The sequence below is a fragment of the Centropristis striata genome, chromosome 10 (genome assembly GCF_030273125.1).
Source record: "Centropristis striata isolate RG_2023a ecotype Rhode Island chromosome 10, C.striata_1.0, whole genome shotgun sequence".
In the NCBI taxonomy this organism is placed as follows: Eukaryota; Metazoa; Chordata; class Actinopteri; order Perciformes; family Serranidae; genus Centropristis; species Centropristis striata.
The window spans coordinates 8,991,140-9,015,734 of NC_081526.1; the positions used below are offsets into that span (position 1 = coordinate 8,991,140).

The 24,595-nt window shown below is 37.0% G+C and overlaps 1 protein-coding gene across 2 annotated transcripts in view; it reads right to left on the reverse strand.

Moving 5' to 3' along the window:
* The window catches only part of stk39 (serine threonine kinase 39), a 39,892-nt gene that overhangs the window by 12,893 nt on the left and 2,404 nt on the right, over window positions 1–24,595 (reverse strand). The window contains exons 2-15 of one of the 2 annotated variants that reach the window (XM_059343011.1): window positions 22,700–22,812; window positions 22,273–22,381; window positions 19,423–19,561; window positions 19,036–19,091; window positions 18,258–18,367; window positions 17,424–17,525; window positions 16,962–17,095; window positions 16,769–16,817; window positions 15,159–15,224; window positions 11,381–11,452; window positions 9,240–9,362; window positions 6,652–6,681; window positions 6,167–6,223; window positions 5,385–5,446 (exon numbers count right to left, since the gene is read on the reverse strand). In XM_059343011.1, coding sequence (XP_059198994.1) covers window positions 5,385–5,446; window positions 6,167–6,223; window positions 6,652–6,681; window positions 9,240–9,362; window positions 11,381–11,452; window positions 15,159–15,224; window positions 16,769–16,817; window positions 16,962–17,095; window positions 17,424–17,525; window positions 18,258–18,367; window positions 19,036–19,091; window positions 19,423–19,561; window positions 22,273–22,381; window positions 22,700–22,812 — 1,222 coding nt within the window. The remainder of the gene's footprint in view (window positions 1–5,384; window positions 5,447–6,166; window positions 6,224–6,651; window positions 6,682–9,239; window positions 9,363–11,380; window positions 11,453–15,158; window positions 15,225–16,768; window positions 16,818–16,961; window positions 17,096–17,423; window positions 17,526–18,257; window positions 18,368–19,035; window positions 19,092–19,422; window positions 19,562–22,272; window positions 22,382–22,699; window positions 22,813–24,595) is intronic. The other variant, XM_059343012.1, reaches the window with a different exon arrangement.

Consider the following 24,595-nt stretch of genomic DNA (forward strand, 5'->3'; position numbering starts at 1 on the left):
TCAGGCTTTTTAAAAATCGGTGATCAGCTAGAAAATTGAAATTGGTGCACCCATACTACATATACACACTAATTTTTGAGAAAAAAAAGTGTGGATGTACTAGCAACACCTAGTGAGATAACAGTGGTTGACAGTGAAGATAACACCCAGCTGTAAACCAACTTCAGGCTCATGGATGATATTCTCTAGGATTTATCCAAATGTCTTTCCTGAAGCTAGCCTGGCATTTATCAACTACGAGTTACCCTTTATATGGAAGAACCTTTACAAAACATGGAAATGTCACCTCTGGACTCAACTGCTCAGTAAAATCAATTTGCAGCCAGGCGGTTTAAGCTCCAATGACACTGCACCAACAGCAAGCATATTATGCAAGTCTGAACTTCCCCTTCAAACTGCTGACAGTACTCTTCTCGGGAGACCTCTGTGCCTTTGTAAAAAAATAAAAAAATAAAAGGAAAATAAAAAAAAGGGATTGAATGAGTTCCAAGGAAAATGTTGACAAAAATCCAATCATGCTGCTGCCGTTCCCTCGTCTCTCTACACAGAGGATCATATTACCATAAACTCATGCTAATCAGCTGAACTCCCTTATTAGTAGAGAGATGAGACCAATTAGCTGTTTATTTCACTCTCTCAAATGCAATTACTTTCATGGATTCACTATTTAACTTTAAATGTTGATAATTGGCATTTTACCGTTGTTTTATGCCAACATACCCATATGTGAGTAAATATTTCACCTGACAACTGATAACTAGATCCAGGTTTTAAAAAAAGCAATTTTGTTTGAATTTAGAGTGAAGCCCGGCAAATTGATATTCCAGGCAAATCTTTCATTTAATCACCTTCTTCTTAAACACACTGCTTCTTATGCAGCTGCACATTATTTGTGGCCATAAATATCTCTTATTCTGCCCCCAAAACATAGGAACACAGCCAAAGAAAATCCAAAAATATGATGCAGTCTCTCATCTCATAATACCTTCTTTGCTGATTCACTTTAAAACATACCAGCCAAATCCTCCTCAACAATAAAAAAAACAGTTCAAGAAACATTTCCTCAGGCACAAACAAAATCGCTCAGAACTTGCTCTCATCCGACGATTCACATTCGATATAAAGCGTCGGTATAAATCAGCACAGCTCCTACTATTCAGATGGAGATAACTTTGTTGATGACATAAAGAAAAGCATTTGAAGGATAAATTGTACTCACAGAGGGCCTTGATGTTATTCACCCTTTCAAAAGATTTTTTTGTATCTTGCTGCTACATCAAGTTTTATGTAATGTTCTGTCAGGGTTATTTTTTTTACCCAAGAGGAATGTAAAGCATAATACAAAAAATCCCATCGTTAACACATCCCTTATGTCACACTGGAGCGTGTCAAGGATGAGGGTAGAGTGAAAGGCCTCAGTAATCCACGGGGGCATATTAGCATTTGAAAAGCTCATTTTTCAAAAGGAAAAAAAATGTCATCAAGCTTCATGGCTTTACATCTAAGAAGGCATCCATCACATGTCTGCATCTCAAAACCTGAATATTCCAGCTGACAAACCAGCGCTGTGACCTGACAGCCTGATGCTGCCAGGATCATGTTAAATACAGTGAATGCATGTCTCTGTGGAGCTTAATTCATTTGCTGCACGGCCCTGCTTTCACACATATTACAGCGTGTTCTGAGGTTCTGAATGTATTTTAATAACAGCTGCAATTAATGTTTGTGTTGTAATACCACTAATTGATCACCATGTCTAAAAATGCATCTCAAATTCCAGAATTCCTAAAATCAAATGCTTGTATTTTTACATTTCTGCAAACCAGATACGTTGAATATCAACATATTTGAACCACAGATTTACCATACAGGTGCATCTCAATACATTAGAATATCATGGAAAAGTTGAATTTAGTTCAACTCAAACAGCCCCAACCAAGTATTGAGTCATAGACGGACATACTTTTCAGCAGACATTTCCTTATTAATAATACTTTTTAAAATTGGTATTTTATAATATTCAATTTTTTTTGAGACACTGAATTTTAGGTCTTGATTAAATGTAAGCCATAATCATTATAATTAGAAGAAATTAAATTAATGAAGACATGAAATGTTTCATTCTGTGTGTAATGGACCTTTATAATGTGTTATTTCCACTTTTTGAATTAAATTACTGACATTAATAAACTTTTCTATGATATTCTAATTTATTAAGATGCACCTGTATACTATTTCCTGGGCTGTCAGAATTCTCAACACCCACACAGGATAAATTAATTAAAATGTGCAATAAAACTGACATTTGCAATACAATTAAGATGTGCAAGATATACTATCTAGCTCGTCTATAACTTTTGTAGCATTTTCAGTGGTCATTTATTTATTTTCATATTTATAAATTAAATCACCCTTCCTTGTTTTTGTCCTTGTTTCAGCTCAGTATTCTAACATATCTTTAAATGTTTTACTCATGTTTGTTTTGTTTTATGATTTCTATAACTATGTTATGTGTTGGCCTTGGCATCATAATCACAAAGTTTCTGTGATATATCTTATTTTTTCACGTCTTTGACAGCCAAAAATGCAGATAATGTACTGATAAACATTACATGTGAAAATAGTTGACTATATAATGAATAATAAAGACTATTTGATATGATTTGGTTTTGGCTATTTGATTTGATACTGAATATGAACATTTCTAAACCACTTCTCATGATGTAAACATGTGAGCATTGCGGTTTAAACACCTAACAATCTATTTTAAATAAAGCCTGACAGATATATCAGTTGACTGATATTATCGGCCAATATTGCGCTATCAAAGGCATATTGGTATCTGTGTATATGTTGTCAGATATGTGCTGTAATGAAAACTTTTTTTACACAATATATAATGCGGAAAATGTTGCTTGGCATGTTAAGGAAATGGTGTTTGCTATATATTTTTGTTCTTTTTAAAAAAAAACAGTAATTATGTTTATTTAGCATTTATTTTATTCCTTTACATCCTTTTTCTTCTCAGCTATCATTTATAGAATTGACTGACAATATACTACATTGTTTGTATAATGTATAATATGTATAAGAATATGAAATGTTTGAGAAAGTAGCTCTCTGGTACCTTTGCAGAGTGGTGAAAAATCAGTGCACAATCCACGTAAAAAGGTCTATTTTCATTCCAGCTCAAAAAATTGCTATTCTGGCCACTAAATTGATTAATGATTAATTTCCCCACTCTAAAATCAGTATCAGCAGTGGGCACAAAATGCCATATTGGTCTGGCTCTAGTTTTAAACGCTTGAAAAACGCTGTTTCACCACTTGGTTAAGGTTAGGTAAAAAGAACAGTGTTGGGCTTAAAACACACAAATTCTATAAATAACTTCCAACATGACACAAAAGCACAACTCCCAGACAACTGGATACAAAACTGGTCTCAAAGGTTCAAAGTCCTCCCCTCGACTTCTGTCTGCCCCCCAAATAAGTTTCAGATCAACATATATGTGGTTTTCATAATGAGAATGCTCATTTTTGGCTAAACAATGACAAACTGGGAACTCGAAGGGCTATAAAACCCTAAACCGTCCAAACTGGAAATTCATTTTATCCACCAGGTTTGAAAAATGTGTGTTCGACAACCAGCAAACAATAGGGCCTCCCCTGTTGCATCCAGACCACTGTTTTGTTATTGAGCAGAGAATAAAATGGCCTTCTGTGCCATGCTGGATGCCTGCAGAGGGTCCTTCAGATGTCCGTTCAACCGTGAGTGTGCTCTGCGACCGGCTCATCAGGGAGCTACAGGCAAAGCTACCGTCCAAAAATGTGCCATTGTCAGTCTGCTGCAACCCTAAAAAAAATCTCATTCTCTCTCTTTCAAACCGGTTTTCAATATAATGAGTAACAGAGAGGAAATAAGGATAATGTATTTGTAATGTGTACACCTGCCTGGCGTTACTTATAACATTTTGAAAGGCTGAGGCTAAATCACAACCCTGCAAGCTGCCATTAAATGTTCATGAATAGCAATGTTTGGAATACTACAGCAAGAAGCAAAGGGTGCTAAGAAAGGAGGAGGAGGGCAGATTGTGGAGCGCAGCCAGAGAACTGATGGAGTGAAACCCTCTCCTCCCCACAACACGACCAGCGAGACAAAGGGAGATCTTCTCTGCAGGAGGCAAAGATCATTAGGTCTATTTACTGCCTGCATGTTTCGGACAAGGTGAAGAGACAATGCATCCAGAAACATAACTGGCCATTTTTTAAATCTATTTTGCTTTCCTGCTGTCACTTCAAAGAAACAAAGCTATTTAAAAGTGTTTATCAACTGAAGCCCACCACCCACTGGCAGGTATGAAAACATATGTTTTCATCCAAAAAAATACAAAATTACAGAAATTACACCATTTATCATCGCCAGAAACTGTGAAAACAGAAATTATCAGAGGATTCTGATTTCCCACAGTTCTTGAACAAAGGATATGTGACAAACACATCCATCTAAGATTAGAATAGAGACATTTAATTAAAATCAATTTATTCTACGTCTTATATGAAATGTGTCAAAAATAAACACATTAAAAAAACATTAAATGCTGCACTGCTCAGCTGGGAAGCTTTGATTGACTTGGCTAAGAACATGAATGCTCATGAGACAAAAATTAAGCAAAACCTCATTTGCACTCCCTCATTTATTTACACAGAGCAGAGAGGAGAGGTCATAATGACAGGGTGTGAAAAGGTTAATTGGTTAAATAGTTCAATATGTATAGCACGTGGAAAACATGATTGTAAAACTGTTGGGTCTGTCTATATTGTATATATTGTTCCAATTTTATATTTTTAAAGTCTTTTTTTAATTGTTAATACTTATATTTCTGGTTAATATTGCTTGTTTCTATTTATTGTTGTTTTTTATGCTTCTTTCAATTTTTGCTATACACTTTTTGCTGCTGTAACAATAGAAATGTCCCCCTTGTGGGACTAATAAAGAATTATGTTGTCTTATCTTTTATAATATATCTTCCATTAAACTGCAGTTGTTGTAAAACATTTTAATTATCAAAGAATATTTCAACTTGCATTTTTTCATTTTTTATGATTTATGGCATTAGATCTGTGTTATACTGCACAAATAAACTTTTAAGTTTTCCCTGCTTCTAGCCATGATTGTACTTTTACCACAGATGTGCATGACTAATATAATGCACTGATTAAAAAAATGTCACAGTAAGTAAAATGTGACGGAACCCAAAACAAAAATGTAAAAATGATTTTTACGACAGTGTTTCCACAAGTGATCCTAATCAGTATTTTCTTAAAATGTCCTTGTGTATCAGCAGATGATAGAAAAGAATAATAAAAATAAAATATCTGTCTCACCTTAGCCGTAGCACCATGTTCACAGCCCCTTGAATGTAGGGTGTGTTCCCGTACGGTTCAACCTGCGGGAGAAAACATCTCATGATGAGGCAGTTTACGTGGTTCAATACTAGACTTAGAGATCAGACAAACAAAATAGCTTTCTGTGAAAAAGAAGAAGCTTTGCACACAGCTTGTACTGCAGAGAAAGATGTACAGGAAGCAGATCGGAAACAAAAAATCAGGTGACTGCACACTCAGCCCATGTGGTTTATTTCTCCTGAAAAATGTCTTCCATTTATTGCAGCTGCAGGGAAAGTTGTATGGGAAAAGAAAAGGGAACACTACATGAAGGTGTCTTGTAGATCTATCATCTTTTACAATAGCATATAATAAATGGGCTCTTTGTAAAGCAAAGAATGGACATCAGCAGTAAGTAATGACTGCTGAGTAGCTGTCAGAGTTAATTCCTGACCAGAGTACAAAACTACACCTCAGACTGCTTTGGCTCATTTTCAAAATGACAATGGCCTTAGAAAATGGGTTGCAATGGCAGTGAGTCTTCACATGAGATACACCCAGGCACTGAAGCTGGCAGTGTCAGCCAGACAGCCATTTACTGTGAGTTATCACTGCTGAAAGCATCCCTCCAGGAGACCAACACTCACACGCTCACCCACCTTCACACGTGCACAGACACATGTACAGTTAGCGCACGCATGGCTGTACACAAACACACACAATCACTGCGGCATCAAGGTCACTGAATCATGACGAATTAGTGCTGCTGCTGAATCCCTCACCTGGGGATGCTGAATAGACAACCCTTCAATAGGGACATTGTTGGCATTCTCCTCATTCTGGGAGGAACAAAATGAGAGGCATAATTGTGCAAAATGCAATAACATTCCTGGTAAATATCAAATCAGAGCTCATCTAACAAAGACAACAAAGGAAGGACACTTCAAAACAATCAATGAGGAGCAGTTTGCCGACTTCTTCTGACACTAAAACGTGCTCTTGTCTGTTTTGATTAAACTGCATTAAAATGTGTTGCGGTGAAATAAACATTCATCATTGAGTTCATTATTCTTATGCAAGCTTCAGCCCAAGTAGGCAAGTTAATTGCATTTTTTTTAGAAAACGCCCCTTCGCCAAGTAATCGAGTTACACAGCAGCAGAGGGGATAAAGCTTATTTATCTACTCATCTCTTCACCAAAATACAAAATGCTATCATTCCGTCTATTGAATGTTGAGATGTGTGTGTGAGAGGCGGAGCTAACTTACATCTTTGGCCTCATCTTTGACCCTTCGTGACTGGAGGGGAAAAAATCAAGACACATATTTACATTTTGATGTATACACATGTACACAACAATATTACTGATTTATTTCCTTTTTTTTGTTCCTCAAAGAGCAAAAAGCTTGAAATGGGATACAACGTAAAGTTAAACAGACCTGTGTGACGGAAAGATAAAAACTATCCCTTTAATGCATTTTCCAGTTTTCATATACTGTATGCATTACTTTCTCTCCATCTGTCAGTCTCAAACTATTTCTTTCTTTTATGAAAAAAGAACAGTATGACTGCTGAGAAGAAACAAACTTGAGTTCGATGAAAGAAAACAGAAAAAACAACCTTGTAAGAAATACTATCTCCAACCGACTTATTTCTTAAATAACAACTTCTGGTAACGTATTATTTATTGCATCATACATTAAAGCTAGGTATCTTTATCAAAGGGCTCTTTGATCATAGCTGCCTACTTCCTCCTGCATCAAATCCTTGCAGCTATCTTCCAGCTCATTACAGCGACCTCATGACAGGCTCGCTCGGAGATAAGCCATCTGCTATCCAAAAAAAAAAAAAACACTGACTGATCAGGGAGGGAAGGAATGCACAGGGTCAAAGACAGAGGGGGAGTTGCGTAATGAAAAGATCTACAGGTTAGACATGACATGCAACAATAATGACCAAGACTTTCATTACTCAAATTCTGAATGTGCACCTTGCTTGTTATAATGACAAATAAACCTGAATCCAGTGTTGTAGTACTCGAGATCGGTCTTGAGACCACTTTTTGAAGGTCTCGTCTCGGAATCGACTGCATTTTTACTCGGTCTCGGACAAAGCGGACTCAGGATTTTATTTCAAGACCGGTCAAGACCACAACTGTGCATTTTTGGATTTACTTGTTAATATAATTACTGTGATTTTGCATGAATCGTATAGCCTCGAGTACAACCAATTACAACCAATAACATGACTCATATACAGGGTTCGTACACTTTAGCAGTGGTCAAATTCAAGCATTTTTCAAGGACTTTCAAGGTAAATTTTCAAGCTTTTCCAGTATCTTACACCTGTTGTAAATTGCATGTTGTAGATGAGTACTTTCATACTAAAAGGGGGAGATTTCACTCAACCATAACAACAGCGATGGTTTTACACTTTTAGGAGGAACGGTCTTCATTTCAGATAGGCTACTCATTATTTTTAACATTGAACATGTGATTATCTATAGTCTATAGATGGATATAGTCAGATTGCAAGAGAAATGCAGTAAGAATTTCAAGCATTTACAAGCACTTTATCCAAAATCCAAGCACTTTTTAAACCTTGAAAATACAACATTTAAATTCAAGCATTTTCAAGGATTTCAAGCACCCGTACGAACCCTGCATATATCATTTGAAATTGTTGTCACCATTGACGGCTGTCACCTATCCCGCCTCCTTTCACACGCCTCTAAAGTGCATGTGAGTGACGGGACAAGAGGCAGTAAGAAGATGTCAGCCAACTCGTCTGTAATAAAATTTGGTTACCTGAACCACAAAGACTTTTTGTGCACAACTACAAAAAAAGAAAACACAGCAACTTGTAAATTCGACGGCAGGGACTGGTCCTGGTCTTGACTCGGTCTCAACCCCTCAAAGTCTTGGCAGTGACGCTGGAAGTAATTCACAGTTGGGGGGGCTGAGAAACGCTCTGATGACGTCATATTGCGAAAGGGCAACATAAATAAATAAATAAAGTTATCGATAACCATTTCGAAAACCACCCTGCCTTGGAAGATTTTGAAAAGTTTTCGTTTGCAAAACGCCTGGCTGGGAAAGAAAAATCTTTTGGCTGAAAAGGCTTCTCAATACTCTGACTGTAGCTAGTGCCAGCTTCCCCACTAGTAGCATTAGCAGAATCCACCGACGCAGTTAGCATCGTCGGTTCATCCAGGCTCTCCTCCTCCGGGCTGGTAGGAGGGTGATCAGTTGATGGTAGTGGTATGGGTAAAGAAGACCCTTGAATACCAACACATTCCACATTCGCAGTCTTCCGCTGTTTGGCGTCATGACCCACAGGATCTTTGAAAAAATCGGAAATTATTTTCTGACTCATAGCTACTCACAGCTCGCTCTGTTCAAAATGCTAGCGCTAGCCTAGCTGTGACCGGTTGTGACATCCAGAATAGAAAGCTACGTCATGCTGTGTTTGTGGTACATACTTTTGTGAATCAAATTGTGCTTGTGATGTTTATAGTCAAATATGTTGTTTATAATAGTATAATAACACTGTAATTTATTTATTTTTTTTCCCCAACGTTTTTTTGGTTGTTCAGCCTCTAGCCACCAGGGGGGGCTGCAGCCCCCCAGCACCCCCACTTCCAGCATCCCTGAGTCTTGGTCTTGTCTTGGTCTCGGTACACGGTGGTCGTGACTACAACACTGGCTAAATAAAAAAAACAATCTTGATGATCAATAATAAGTTAAAAAACCTGATTACACTAAGGTGCATTTAAATGTGAATATAACAAATAATGAGTCAATATGAAAGAAGATGCCCTGCTGAGGCTGGTCTCTGTCCTGGGGGTCCCACCTACCCGGCCCTGGTTCACCGCCGCCTTGCCCTCCTCACTGCTCTCGTCCAGCTCGTCGTCGCTCCACTCCCAGTCTCCGTCTTCTGTCTTGTGCAGGTGGCCACTGGAGCCGGGGACTCTCCTCACCTGGGCCGCAACAACACACAGCCAGCACTCTTAATGAACATGTGTGCACATATTGCACTTCACCCATAATTCCTTTATATCAAAGCACCGGAGCCCTTGTGATGAGCTGATGCAGCTAAAGGATCTTCTACCTGAGTGAAACTAACTACTGGCTACCAGTGGTGGAATGTAATTTAGGACATTTACTCAAGTACCGTACTTAAGTAAAATGTTGAGTTACTTGTACTTTAAGATGTCTAAAAGCTCATTTAACTGCTGTTTTAAAATTCTAATTCACACACAAATACACTTTTATAATGTTCATTTTTGTTTTTGTTATTGTCATTACAACTTGTTGATGTTATACATATGTTTTTCTATCAGTTTATTACTTTCTTATAACTACGAAATTTTAGGTGGAAGCTTTAAATAAGCCCATCTGGGTTTTCTGCCTCTCCCTGCACTTTACACTATATGTTATCTTTGTCATTTTATGTAATTCTAACTGTGCAAATAAAATAAACCTAAACCTACTTTATACTTATACTTCACTACATTTTAGGTAAATATTTAACTTTTTACTCAGCAGACAGCTTTAGTTACTTTTGACATGAAAATCATGATAAATTTAAAGTGACGAGATGTTGTTTTTTAATTAAACATGACGGTATATTAAGTAGGTAAAATGAGCCCTATCTTGAGGAAATTAAAACTCTGCTTACATAAATGCATCAATACAAATAATCTAATAATATATTTAGTATATATAAAACGATCTTAGTGGGTTCATTCTGCATAAAGAGTAATTTTACTTTTGATACTTTAAGTACATTTTGATGCTGATACTTTTGTACTTTTACTAAAGTAAGGTTTGAATGCTGGACTAACAGTGTGATATTAGTACTTTTACTTAAGTTAGGGAGCTGAATACTTCTTCCACCACTGCTGGCTACCCTGTTGCATATTTGTAGCAAATATTGTCATAACACAGTTCAGTCACAAGTTTTTAACACCGCAAGAGAAATGACAAAGAAACAATATATAAATAGATATTTTATGTTGTTTTGTCAATTTTGTCACCTAGCCCGATTGTCTGATTTTTTTATTTAGTCTTAATCCTGTGTAAAATGTTCTTGTTATTTTTTTAATCATATTAAGTCAACCTCATCCTGTTTTTTGAAGACATTTTTTATTTGACTAAAAGCCTTAGCAATCTAATATTACCTTGAACAATAAAAAAACATAACTATTTCAGTATATTATTAGTATTTATTAGTCACTGGATTATATTGAAGATTTCGGTCAATCTAGTCCAGTCTAGTTAACAGAATTGCAACACAAGAGCAAGTATTATGTTATGCAGTGGTCCTTGTGTTAAAAGTAAAATAGCTAGAAGCTCATTTTTCTATTTTGGGATCTCATTATGGAGCCCGTGCATATCAAGCAAAGCTAAACAAAGGGAATTTTTAAAACAAAAGTTAAGGTTGTGGGCAGTGTTAATGCCTCACTTTTAAAGGAGGGACTTGAACTATGGCATGCTGAATTTGAAGGAATATGTTGTATGTTACCATAGATTTTTTTTTTTTGTAGAGTCTATGTGGTTTGTTTTCATGTGTGTTCATGTCTGGTTTTTCTGTCGAAAACCACTTTGGAAATAGGTGTTTTAAGTAATGATTTTCAGTGCTATGGGATTTTGGGGATTTAGGGATTACATTCCTAATAAAGATCAAATAAATCAAAAAGAGCAACATCCAATATGACCTGGTTCAACACCAGTAGTAACATAACTGCAGAAGTAACCAGCATTACAAAGCAGATCAGTACAGCAGAGTCATTGGTAAAGCCTGTAATATGCTGCAGCTCTACAGTCTGGAGGAGTGTGTAAGGCAAGCAACACTCGACTAGTCTAGCAGTGTGAGGCGAGATATGCGAGCACCACAGTGTTACAGAAGAGACAGCACATGAAACTGTTAGCCACTAGCACCAGGGTCATATAAATGCCCCGGCGGTAAACAAGGTCAAAGTGAAAGAAGCACTACCGCTCTGGTGGTGTCAGGTTTTTTTTCCAAACCTGACACAGAACCGAGGCTTCCCAAGCTCTGCTCAGGGTCCTTCAGCAAAACAGACACAGATCAATGAACCCAGCAGCCTGACATGATCATCCGACCGTCATTCAGCAACAAAAAAAATAAAAAAGACACACCTAACATGAAGCTAAAAGCATCACCCCTCTGTTTTTACTCAATGTTTGAGTATGAATAGAAACATTGTGCTAATAGCTGATATCAGGGGATAAAACTGATCAGTTAAAATGACCTTTATTTTGAAATCAGGTGTCAAAAACCATCATATCAGTCAGTATTCCATCATGATTCATGCGCTGAGTCATACATTTGAAATCCTTTCATGTTTCACCTGTTCATTATGTAACAAATCAATGTTTTCGGCGTTAGTTTTAAGCCACTAATGTCTAATCTTTAAGCAATCAAATGTATCATTTGAAATCTCTATTGTGGGTGTCAGGGTGCCCTCTGCTGGTTACTCAGCTCACATGCACCTACATTTCATACTAAATAACTTTGAACATGATCCCTTTTTTTTCACATTCATATCAGAGGTAATAAGAGACAATTTCCTGTATTCCTAGCTCCCTTCTGTTTTTTTTAGGAAATTGTTCCTGAGTTCGACCTCCTTTTATTAGATAAAGTATTCTTTTAAAATTACTTGTTGGTGACAGCTTACCGGAGGATCTGCCATCTCCTTTTTATTCGCCGGAGTATGTTGGAGGAGAAGTTAGGTCCCATTTAAAGCCATTTACAGAGTAAGGTTTTCTACCAGCTGCATGGCTTTGAGTCTCGCCTCTAAAACCCACATAGTTCTCCTGGGAATATGTGTTTACCACACAGGACAAAAACTACAGGAACAGAACAGGGACAGAGGCACAAAAAAGGGCAGAGGGAAACTATTGCAGTTCAGGGAGGTCAAGGAGGTTTGGGAGTAACAGTACAGGTTCTTGGTGTATCCAGGACCTGGTATGAAGAGGTCACAGCGACTGAGATGACAGTGTTTCTGCAATATTGCTTGTCTCTGCAAGCCTCGGGTAATGTTCGCTGAATGTTTAATACAGATGACTCTGGAGGTCAAATCAGCACAAAATAACAAGGACACTGGCTCTGTGGCTCATACATTCCATCCACTGCAGCTATCAAGTGAATCAGACGTTACCTGGCTGCATTCACAGAGCAGGCTGTCTATTGATAGATGTTTAACATGACTCCACACATAAATATAAAGAGTATTAATTACAGTAAGCTTTTAGACCCGATTGGCCTTTTTTGTTTCATAGGCTATTGTATTTAAATGTGCACTTTAGAAATTTAGATGTAATATTTAGAGAAAAAAGTTGCAAATTTACTAGATTAAAGTGGCAAATCTGCGTGAAAAAGTCACAGATTTACGAGGAAAAAAAGTGAAAAAAGCTACTTTTTTCTTGCAGGTTGACCATTTTAAATCTGCACATTTTTTTCTCGTAGATTTGCCACTTTAATCTTGTAAATGTATTTCTCAAAATATTACCCCCCTCCCCCGGGTCCATATGTTTTTTTTTACACATTCTGGCTGTATGTAATATTCTCCAATATTCTCTAGGGTTGAAATTTGATTTTGCAAGTATTTCAATGAGTGTCCTATTAAGGGTTAAATAAAATTTTTTAGTATTTATGCATTTCTGTTTTAGGATAAACTTGCTCCACAGCATGAGGCTGGGCTATGGTTTACTTTTGAACATGGTACTGGTACCTGGATTTCAGTACCTTTTGTTGGTACTTTACTCTCTCTGTAACAATAAGAATGTAATTTTAGCTGTAAAAAACTCTTCAGCTCTTGGATATATTTTGTGTTTGTCCATGTGTTTCTTCAGGTCAGTCGTGTTTCCTGACCAGCATTGCATGTCAGGTTACAAATACCGCTGCGAGCGTGGTCTGTGTTTGGTTTGGAAAAGTGTGACCACACTTGCGAACACTAACAGCTTGCCTTTGCCCTGACTCACTGTGACTTGAACAGGCTGCTGGGGAGACGGAGTGATGCTCTCTCTTCCTCTCTAAACTCTAATTTACTGTCTCAACGGGATGCAAACTCAGGTACCAAAATGTACTGAACAATTCAACATAAAACTGTACTGGTTAGTACAGTACAGTACTAGGGCTGGGCGATATATCAATATAAAAAATATATATTGATATATTTTTAAATGTGATATGGAATTAGACCATATCGCATATATCCATATAGTTCACTTTGTCTTTATATATAAATGCTGCCCTTACTAGGGATTGTCATATTTAGTTATTTTGTAATGTTTGTTATTCTTTTCTCATATAAATATATTTACTTCAGAAAAAGATTGGCCTATTTTGTTTCATAGGCTATTTTATTTAAATGTGCACTTTAGATATTTAGATATAATATTTAGAGAAAAAAGTTGCAAATTTACTAGATTAAAGTGGCAAATCTGTGCGAAAAAGTCACAGATTTACGAGAAAAAGTGAAAAAAAAAAACCTTTTTTCTTGCAGATTCACCGCTTAAAATCTCATAAATCTGCGCATTTTTTCTTATAGATTTGCCACTTTAATCTTGTAAATGTATTTCTCAAAATATTACCCCCCTCCCCCGGGTCCATATGTTTTTTTTACACATTCTGGCTGTATGTAATATCTTCCAATATTCTCTAGGGTTGAAATTTGATTTTGCAAGTATTTCAATGAGTGTCCTATTAAGGGTTAAATAAATGGTTTCAATAAAACTACTTGTGACATGTCATATTTGGCTTTGACTTTGACTGAACATTTGCTCTCACTTTGCGATAAAAATATCGGGATAAATATCGTATATCGATATTCAGCCTAAATATATCAGGATATGACTTTTGGTCCATATCGCCCAGCCCTAGTAAGTACCCTTAAAAGTAGCGAGCTCAGTATTTAGATCATATCTCACATAAGTTGCTCTAGAGATGTAAACACAGTCTAAATTGTGAAAGTGCTGGCTGCATTACACAGTGTTGACGAAGCTTAATATATAAATACTCATACCTATTTGGCAACAAGTGCCCTTCCCCTCCTTGTTATGACTGCTGAAGATGCCTGTAGTTGCCCTTTCAGCCATCAACAAACCTCAACATTATGCCACTCCCACACAGTTTATTGACACCCTGTCCTGCTGTCCTGTCTGTGCGTAACATTAACGTCATACACAGCAGCAGCCCTGCTATCCACCATGCCCTCCATTTACTCCTGAGCAGTCAGTGAATTTCCACCCCTCCACTCGGCCACTCTGCCTTCCGGCAATGGCCCTCTGTTCTCATTTCTGTCCTGGCCATCCAGGCGGACTGTTATGTGAAGTCAATATCAGCTGTGCCTGAAAACTGCACTTCCTCTCCGTAAACTGCGACCGGGGGGCAACCGAGCAAGCAACCTGAACGATAAAGTGCTTCGATCTAATGTTAACAATTCATTTAATCCTGTTTGTCTTTTAGTGGGCCACATACAGAGAGCTGCACTGGGAGCCACTGACGCAAGATGTCAGTGCATCTATTTGGTTTGACTCTTCTGCTGCAGTGGCCCATATTTTTACATAATCTACACAACAGTTTAGGCACAAAGTGTTTGAGGTGCTGCAGAAAGTCAGAGTGCGTAGCTCGTGTTGACTGTAAATGCAACACTCTGGTGGACTTCAGTCAATCCCAGCACTCGGCCATAATTTGTTCATGTTTAGACAATAACTGAGTTATTTTACAGGGAATGTTTGTGTAAACATACCTTCTTTGCTCTCTGGGAAATCTTTGGTGCACGACACAAAAGCTTTTCAACCAGATACTCTTTGTTCTGCAAGAGAGAAATCAAAATACAAAATCAAAATATTATTAAATAAACATAAAGAATTGATTCATTAAAGTAATCAATAGACCCTGATCAGTTAAAATGTCCCTGTATTAGCCCTCAAAAAGCAGCTGAACTGGTCGATGATGGTTATCTATTTTGACATTTTAAAAGTTAAACCAGTGATTAAAACAGTTTAAAGGGAAAGTTCAGATTGGGTTGTATGAGGTACTTTACTACAGTAGATGGTGGTCGGCTAGCCCCGAGTTTGATGAAGCAGACATGAATACCGAGCTAATTACAAATAAGGACGAGGGGTGCTGCAGCAAAATCTATTTTACTTTTTAAAAAATATCAATGTCAGTTTATGTGTATGCCCTATTTAGTATTTTATCAAAGCTTTAGCTTGCAGTCAGACAGCCCTGATTTAGTTGATGCATGGGGAACTCAAGCTGATATCTGAGCTCTTTTTGAAGCCGCCAGACTCCATCGACAAAAACAGTCATTTAACCTTGCAGGTCACAGGAGTTTGCTGGATTACTGCTGCCTTGATTTGTGAGTTTGTATTTGTTATTGTGTGATTTTGGTTTGGTTTTAAAGAGTTAGTTTGGATTTACCAAAATCATACAATAATGCAAAAAATTGGAAAATCTAGGACGTGGTTGACCAGAAACTCCTGTGTTCTGCCAGGTAAAATTACTATTTTTTATTCATTCGTTTATCTAACAGGGACAGAATATGGCTGTCAGCCGTACCAGAATTAGCTACTAGCTAAATTTCATCTGTAGTCCCTGGGCAGGAACAAATGACATAAATCTAACACAAACAAACAAGCCTTTCAAACAGCAACAACAAAGTTTCACACTCTTAAAACACAATACAACACAGGACAACAGCAAGAGTAAAGGCACAGTATTAAGACACAACACAAAACCATGTTAAAATACAACACTAAAGAGATTGCAAAATAGTGAGCTAATGTTTGAGTTTATAGTTGGTAGGGGCATGATTGAGTGGATTTAAGCCATGATTTTATTTTAGATTTAAAACCAACGAATGTGCTGATGTCTCTGATCTCATTTGGTACTGAGTTCCAATAATTAGAAAACTCTTATAGAAAAAGCTGATCTGCCAAACTTTTACAATGGAGTCTGGTGGCTTTGAAGTTAGCATAGAACGGCTTCAGTTCTCCCTGCGTGAACCTAAACAGGGCTGTCTGATGGAAAGGTCAATTGATGAAAATATTGCAAATATAGCACACACTTCAACTGGTTTCAACTGAACTACTGTAGGTAATACAGACTGGATTAATACCTCATACAACCCCACTCTAATACATCTGACATATCCCTCTAAATGGAAACCCTACAGCAAGGCTCCAGGACTTGGTCTTGCTAAAGCCCATTCATAAGACCATCTGAAATTAATACAAATTCTCATCACACACAGGGCTGAATCATTGCTGGAATTGGCATGAAGCCATACGCATAACATGAATAACAAAAACCAAACAAAGATGGCAAGTCAAATATTTGAGTTGAAACAAATACCTTGGCCTTTTGGAAGAATTTACACTTCAAAAGCTCTGCAGCTGTAGGCCTAGAGATAGAGAAAATCACATTGTTGAAAATACATCATGACACAGCACTCTCTGAATCTTAAGCAGCTGCTTATTATCGATCACAAGTTACATCATCTCTTCGCACTGAAATATTTGGCTGATATATGAAATGTGTTGCTGACCTTTTGGCAGGATCCTTCTGAAGGCACATAGTTATTAGTTTTCTAAACGATTTGCCGTATCTTTTTAACACTTCCTTGTCTTCTACACCCGTCTCTAAAGTGGGCGGATCATTCTGTAGAGTAAGCATTAAAACCTAAAAAAAGACAAGAGAAAATGCTGAAACTCTCCCTCACATTTCAGCAGGAACACACATAATGTAGAAGAGGAACAGAAAGTCAGCAGGAAACAGTTTGTAGAAGAAATGTTGTGGAAAGTAAAAGCAACAGCTTCCTTTTAGATAAAAGGCTGCTTCTTTATGAGTTGTTTGGTTTCCCCATTACAACAAAAGCAGTCAGTCTGTGTCCTCTTTTTGCTAATGAGGGAACTTTACAGCTTACAGCTAGTTTTGAATAAAGTTTAGTAAACCATGAGTTCAAGGGTATCACTGATTAAATAACACTTCATAATAACATCACACTCACCTTCATGGGAGGGTAGCGGTGATAGGGTGCAGAGCCTGTTGCTAACTCTATGGCTGTAATCCCAAAACTCCATATATCTGCTTTGAAATCATAGCCTCGAACCTGTGGGATTGAAATGACAATAATCTGTAATATCAAATAGATTTAAATCTCTGGGGCTTTATGTTATTAAGGGGATAGACAGCTCTTTTTCCAACCTCAAACTGAAGCTGTTATCTATGTTCTCCTCGAAGCCATGAGACTCTATTGAAAAAAACAGCAATTTAACTTCAACACAGGAGTTTCTTGCCTACTGCCGCCTCGATCAGTAAGTTTGTTAGTGGTATTGTGTGACTTTGGTGCTTTAAAGGGCTATTTTTTGGTTTAGTCTAGCTTTTAGGATTCACCAAAGTAACACAATAAACAATAACTTAATAGCAACAAAACCCTAACCGACTAAGGCAGCAGTAGACCAACTTCTGTGTTCTGCAAGGTAATAATTATGTTTTTGTCATTGGAGTCTGGTGGCTTAAAAGAGAGCATAAAAAAACTTCAGTTCCCTCTGTGTAAACTTAAACAGGGCTGTCTGATTGGCAAGGTAAAAAGGTGAAACTATTGCAAATTGACTTCTTTTTTTTGTTGTTTTGCTCTGCAAGGTAATAAACCAACTATGGATAAGTCATAATTCATATAACCCATCACCCAATCACTTCATCATGTCAGAAATACATCAGCTTATAGTATGATATCAAGAAATGGATTAGCACTAAGCACAGCAGAAGGAAGCTCTGGCAAATACATTTTTCATGGGCTTTTTTTGGTTTGCTTTTTATATACGGATAGAGATAGACTGACCTGTTCCATCACCTCCGGCGCCATCCAGCACGGTGTTCCAACAAAGGTCTTTCGTACTTTGTTTCTCGTCATGTCCCCCCCTGTGGCTAGGAATGCACTCACTCCAAAATCTGAAAATACAGATAAACAACCAATGCAGCATTTTTACCTAAAACATAAGTGAAAATATACAGTTCTTGTTCATATAAAAAACCTCTGTTCGTCCACTGTTGTGATCGGTTTAAGAACTGCAACGTGAAGAGTAAATATAGGGCCTAAAGTAATGTTTGGTTTGATATCCAATATAATGTCGTCCTGTCTTCCCCAATATGATTTGTACATAAGACCTCTGGCTGAAAAACCTGCACATATTTTTTTTTCAATTTATTCACACACTTCTGTCAATTATTTATTCAATATTGTCTTTATAAATGTGTTCAGGCCTGTAACTAATTGCAGTCACCCAGACTAAAAAGAACTGCTAGTATAAATAGTGTGTGAAAAAGTGATAGAAAAAGAAGGTCTATTATATTTACACCGGACAATTAAGGTTCAAGCGATTGATACAAAAATACTGGTCCTCTTTTGGCTTCCAAAACTCATTCTGGTCAAACCTCATAGAAGACAAGCTTGATCTATGACTTCACAAATAGCCTATAAATAAGCATTGCATTCTTCATGCATTCAGACGATCTGTAAATTCAGTTTGACCATTCAGGCATTCATGCTTATAGTTTGTTGAAGTTAAAGAATAGCCTGAGTATAACAGACCACAACAGCAATATCCTGTTCAACACACCTGCAATCTGAACAGATCCATCTTCTCCAAGTAGTATGTTCCCAGCTTTCACATCCCTGAGGTCAACAAAACACAAACACAATCAACCAACAAAGTCATGTGGAGCAGCATTGATTCTTCCGTTCGTGTAACGAGTCCCACAGCCCACCACCATCTGGAACTGTGCCCAAGGGGCTGACAGAGGTTTAGGCCGGCCTCTCAGTGACCTTGAAATACAGGGAGTTTCAAGAGCACAACAGCTACAACGCTTGCCAATAAAAAAATCACCTGATTGGTGTTATTTTTATATTTTTCTACAACTTTTAACCATTTGTGTAACTCTCTTTTCCAACAACACAAGTACATTTTTAACTCACATCGTTTTTTACTATGTTATCTTCAAGTTACCTGTGAATCTGTCCATTTCTGTGCAGATAGTCCAAGCCCTCGAGGACTTCTTTTAATATCGTAGCAATAATAGGCTCATCTAGCGCTCGATTTCTGTCCTCTTCTTTGTTTGTGTGCTTAATTATATCCAGCATAGAGCCTATAAAGACACCACAGAAAAACAAAAACATTCAGTTAATTTTCACAAATTAATGAAATACACAAATCAGCTGCAACGTTGCTCTGAGTCGTTATGCGATCAATATTCAGGCGTAAATAACTTCAGTGAGCGCTAATTGCTTGTTGTCCTTGAAACAGTTAAACCTAATAGGCAGTACATTAGAGTGAGTAACATCACTGCTGTAAATCCTTCACAAATGAGAGCCGTAAGCTGTTTATGTGGTACAATAGCATGCAACCAAGTGTGTGCTACTGCTTCTTTACAACTGTGATGAAGCCTGCCTAAAATACTGTGCTGAAAAATACTTTTTTAATGATTTGGATCTGATGTTTTTAAGAATACAAAATGGGAAATAGAGGTTGAAACGCTGAATAGAAAAATCTTTTCAACAGTCATTTAAATCATTAAGTTATGATAGTAATTAACACAGTCAAATTGTTGTTATTTAATTAATTAATTTTAATTATGTATACTTTCATTTTTATTATTATTATTGTGAATTATTGTTTTATTATTATTCATTTATTTCCCCCATTTTTTATGTTTTTATGTTTTTTATTTATTTATTAATATTATTTAATTTAGTTTATTATAATTATAATTATTTAATTATTAATATTTTTTTTTTTTTTGTATTTTTTTTATTAACTCAAGTATTTGTTTTCCTCCGAAATGACTGTTGGTTATGAGAGGGAGGGATGGGGTTTTATGACTGTATGTCTGTGTTCATTGTGTATTACTTTTTGAAAAAAAACTCAATAAATAAAGTTTTGAAAAAAAATTAACATAGTCAAGAAATAATTAGATACACTGTATGACCGCACTATTCTTCACTACATGAGTTATTACTCTACAGCTGTTATATAGTCATCAGCAGATACTTTGGTGCCAAGTTGATGCATAAAGTCTGAAAGCGTGACAGTCCTCGTTCTTCTACAGCAGACCTGGGCATTAGCTTGAGGTCACCCAGAAATGACTAATCAATCCAACCGCAGTGCTTTTATTTTGAAGGTGCACAGAAATGCGTTCGACATAAAACACCCCGATACCTTGTTACCTTGTCAAAAACACTTATTGCTTTTTGCAATATTTGAGTTAATAAATTGCTGGTTTACTGTATAACATCCATGCTCTATATTTTTTTAGTGGTTTCAATGTATGTTGTGTTTAAAATAAATGGAAAAGTGAGATAATGATCGTAGTTTTTTACTATTTTTTACTATTTTTACTGCTATATTTGTCTCCAAATAACATAGCCTTATCATAACATGTATTCTTACCAGCTTAAAACCAGATGATTTACTGCATTTTATAAAGCGACAAAATTAATAATGAGCAGAATTTAGTTCAGAGTATTGCCCACCCCTGTTCTACAGTGCTGCTGGTACCATACTGTGGATGTCCAGGGTCCATTCATGCTGCAGCACACAGAGCTCCCAACACTAAAAGTTTGTGTGCTGCAGTATAGAGTGAGACCAGGCCAAGTTTCCCTTTAATCCAAACGGAACAAGACGTTGAATTTCAGCCTGCATGCACGTTTATTTTGCGTATCATTGTTGAAACAGAGCAGCAAGAGTAACAAGTCAGCAGACTGGAATGTCATCACTGCACCTTTCTGTTTGCTCTGCACCGGGCCAAAATAAAGGAGAGGAGAGGAGAGAAACTTACACCAAAACTAGAGTTACAGCTGTAACTAAGGTTCTATTAATTCTTCCTGGTTGCCAGAGACGGTATCAAATACCTGGATGACAATGAACTTTGGTGGTCAGGAAGGTTGAAATAGGACGTGAGTTACAGATGTTATTATGGTTCTAAAGTTGATTGCGATCCAGGTATTTCAAAGAAGGAAATTCGTTTTAATGTCTTGTTCCATTTGTAATTCATACTCCTTTGCTGTAATTTGGGAAAATGGAAGCATTGATTCTCTTTCGACACACTGACTGACAACAATAATACACATGTTTTAATGGAATGCTGCAGTGAGGTTTCTGTCCTTCTGTATAATTAGCATTAACCCCCCATGACTGCATATGTTTTCAGCTTTATAACACACTTAATAACTTTATCTGTTCTGTGATTGGAGTCTTTATGTTTGTGTTGGGCTGGAAAATATGTGTACCACACAGCATCTGATTGTCCCAGAAAATTATTTCATTATTTGAGTTAATGCTACAGTAACCACGCACCAACTCAATGGCTTTTTCGTGACATAATATATACCAGGGAAGGGCAACTTAAATGCTGGAGGGGGCCACAATTTTTCATTGCCACTACCACAGGGCCACATATAGGACCGTGCACTTCACCAGATATGATGAAACTGCAATTTTAAATATGTTTACAGTGCAGTAACATATTTCATGCTCAAATGCATGTATAACAGTATAAATAGGAATACAAAAGGTTTGAAGCGAAGAAAAAAAAACACTTACTGTGATTTTTTTTTCAGTGCAAGAACAGCAGACCAACATTAATTGCAAGAAGTAATTTTGTGCATTTTTACACTGCACAAGATTTCATGCTCAAATGCATGTAGTTGTACTGAGGGCCACTTCAAGTGAGGGTGCACGTCGTCTGTGGCCCCCGGGCCTCCAGTTGCCCATCCCTGACATATACCGTGGCATAAAATTTCACTGGTAATGGTCCCGGCTACTAAGTTTCTTGTATCCCTTTTGGCGGCTGAAGCTTACCTCCACTCAGAAGCTTCATGACTAACCACAGTTCATCCTTCACCACAAAGGAGGTATAGTAGGTAACAACGTTAGGATGGTTGCACTGGCTCATTGCTTGGATTTCTTTCTATTGTGAGAGAGAAACAACAGCACATGTCAAATTATGTTGAACTGGACCGATTTAAATGAACTAGTCTTTTAACCAAAACTTGTATCTTCTTTGTAATAACATATAAGAAGACATAGTAATACGACCTATTACGATATAGTATACAGCCTCATAGCAAATGATCAAATATTAGAACCTCTTAGCTGCGTTTAGGAACATTTTTTATTTAGACATACACAAAACAATAATGATATGGATCAGAGGAAAACTAGTAGTGCAGGATTAGAAAGTGGTGTCCACACACTTAAAAAATATGCCCTTATTTATTTTACTCACCAATAGCTCATCCATGCTGGTCTGGCATTTCTCCAGGTTTATTCTCTTTATGGCGACTCGCTCCTGTCTGGGGGTACAGAGGGCTGCCTGCACCACAGCTGTGGCCCCGCTGCCTGGAATCACACACAACAGAGGAAAGACAAAGTGAATGAGAGCAAAAAGGGAAACACACAGCTGGAACACAACTTCTACATTCAGCATCGCTCTGCTGCTTTAAGGTATTTGTACAGCATCAATTTTATAATTATGTTATACAGCTGCATCTCAATACATCAGAATATCATGGAAAAGTCAATTTCCAGTAGTTCAAGTCAAATAGCCCCAACCAAGAATTGAGTCATAGAGATAAACATACTTTTTAGAGGCAAACATTTCCATATTAAACATAGTTTTTAATATTGGTCATTGGTAATATTAAAAAAAAGGATGTAACAAAGGATGGCTATTGGCATAGTAATAACACTGTGTGTAAATTATGTAACTTAAGAGAAATAAATGACTTAGGCAATTTTTTGAACATGCCTTTGTGACTTAAGCAAGATATGGTAACACTTTATTTTGAAGGTGTCTACATAAGAGTCACACAAGCCTGTCAGAAACATGACATGACAAGTATCATGAGCATTAATGTTACTTCAAAGTGTCATTAATGTTCATGACACATCCCATGTCATGTTTATGACACGCTCATGACACTCTTATGTAGACACCTTCAAAATAAAGTGACACTGAATTTTATGTCTTCATCAAACATTATAATTAGAAGAAATTAAATAAATGAAGAGATGAAATGTTTCATTCTGTGTGTAGGGGATCTATATAATGTGTTGTTTCCACTCTTTGAATTGAATTACTGACATAAATAAACGTTTATATGATATTCTAATTATTGAGATGCATTGCAGATGATGGACAGTGACATCAGCTGACTCTGAGTCCAGCACTTATTTTTTTAAACTTGATGTGTTGTTTACAAATCAGGCCACGCTGTAGTAGTGAAGTTGTTCACACCTAAAGGCTGTGACACACGCAGCGTGTTGCTTGCCAACTGCTGGTAGCAGATAAAGAGAAGGAGAGAACACGTGAGATCTGGCTGCTCACCAGTTGATTATGAGAACAGAGAGGGGGGTCTCCCTAACTCATCACAGTCAGCAGCACACAGCTGTGTTGCTCCTTCTTATCAGTGATGATATGACTTGTTGGCTCATCTACACAGTGCATGCATGTGCCAAAAATATTCAGACGACTTCCTTTGGCACTTTTTCAGCTCATTTGAGATTTTCATTGTTGTTTTATTCAGCAGTTCATACTTCTAAAATGAAATGATTCATGTCAATAATGAAAATGAGATGATGAATTCTGTGACTTGTGCCTCAAGTAACTTTTTCAAACTTTGCAAAAAGTTGAAGTACAGGACAAACATGCCAAAACATTTTTACAATACATATATAACTATTCCATATATATAAAACAGACATATTCATGTAATAGTGCTGGAAAACATTACCACCGTGTTTCAGTGAAAGGACTGCATGCATAAAACACATTAAACTATATATTGTCAATGTTTTTAATGATAATATGGCTAATATATAAACAATGCTCAACAAGTGACTGAGCATACACTAAAACTTCACTGGCTTTGACCCCTTGTGAGAGTAAGTGCTTAAACAATTAGTCAATTAATCCATTACAAGTAATGAATCACCAACAATTAAGGCAAATGGTCAAAGACATCAATAAAAAAACAATGTGTTTACTGCTTTTCTCTGTTTTATATGAAGGCACGTTTTAAGACACCAGAAAATATGACTTTCACTCTTGACATTTAACAGACTAAATGATTAATGAAAAAAATCAACAGTGTAAATAACAACAAAAATAGTTACAGCCATG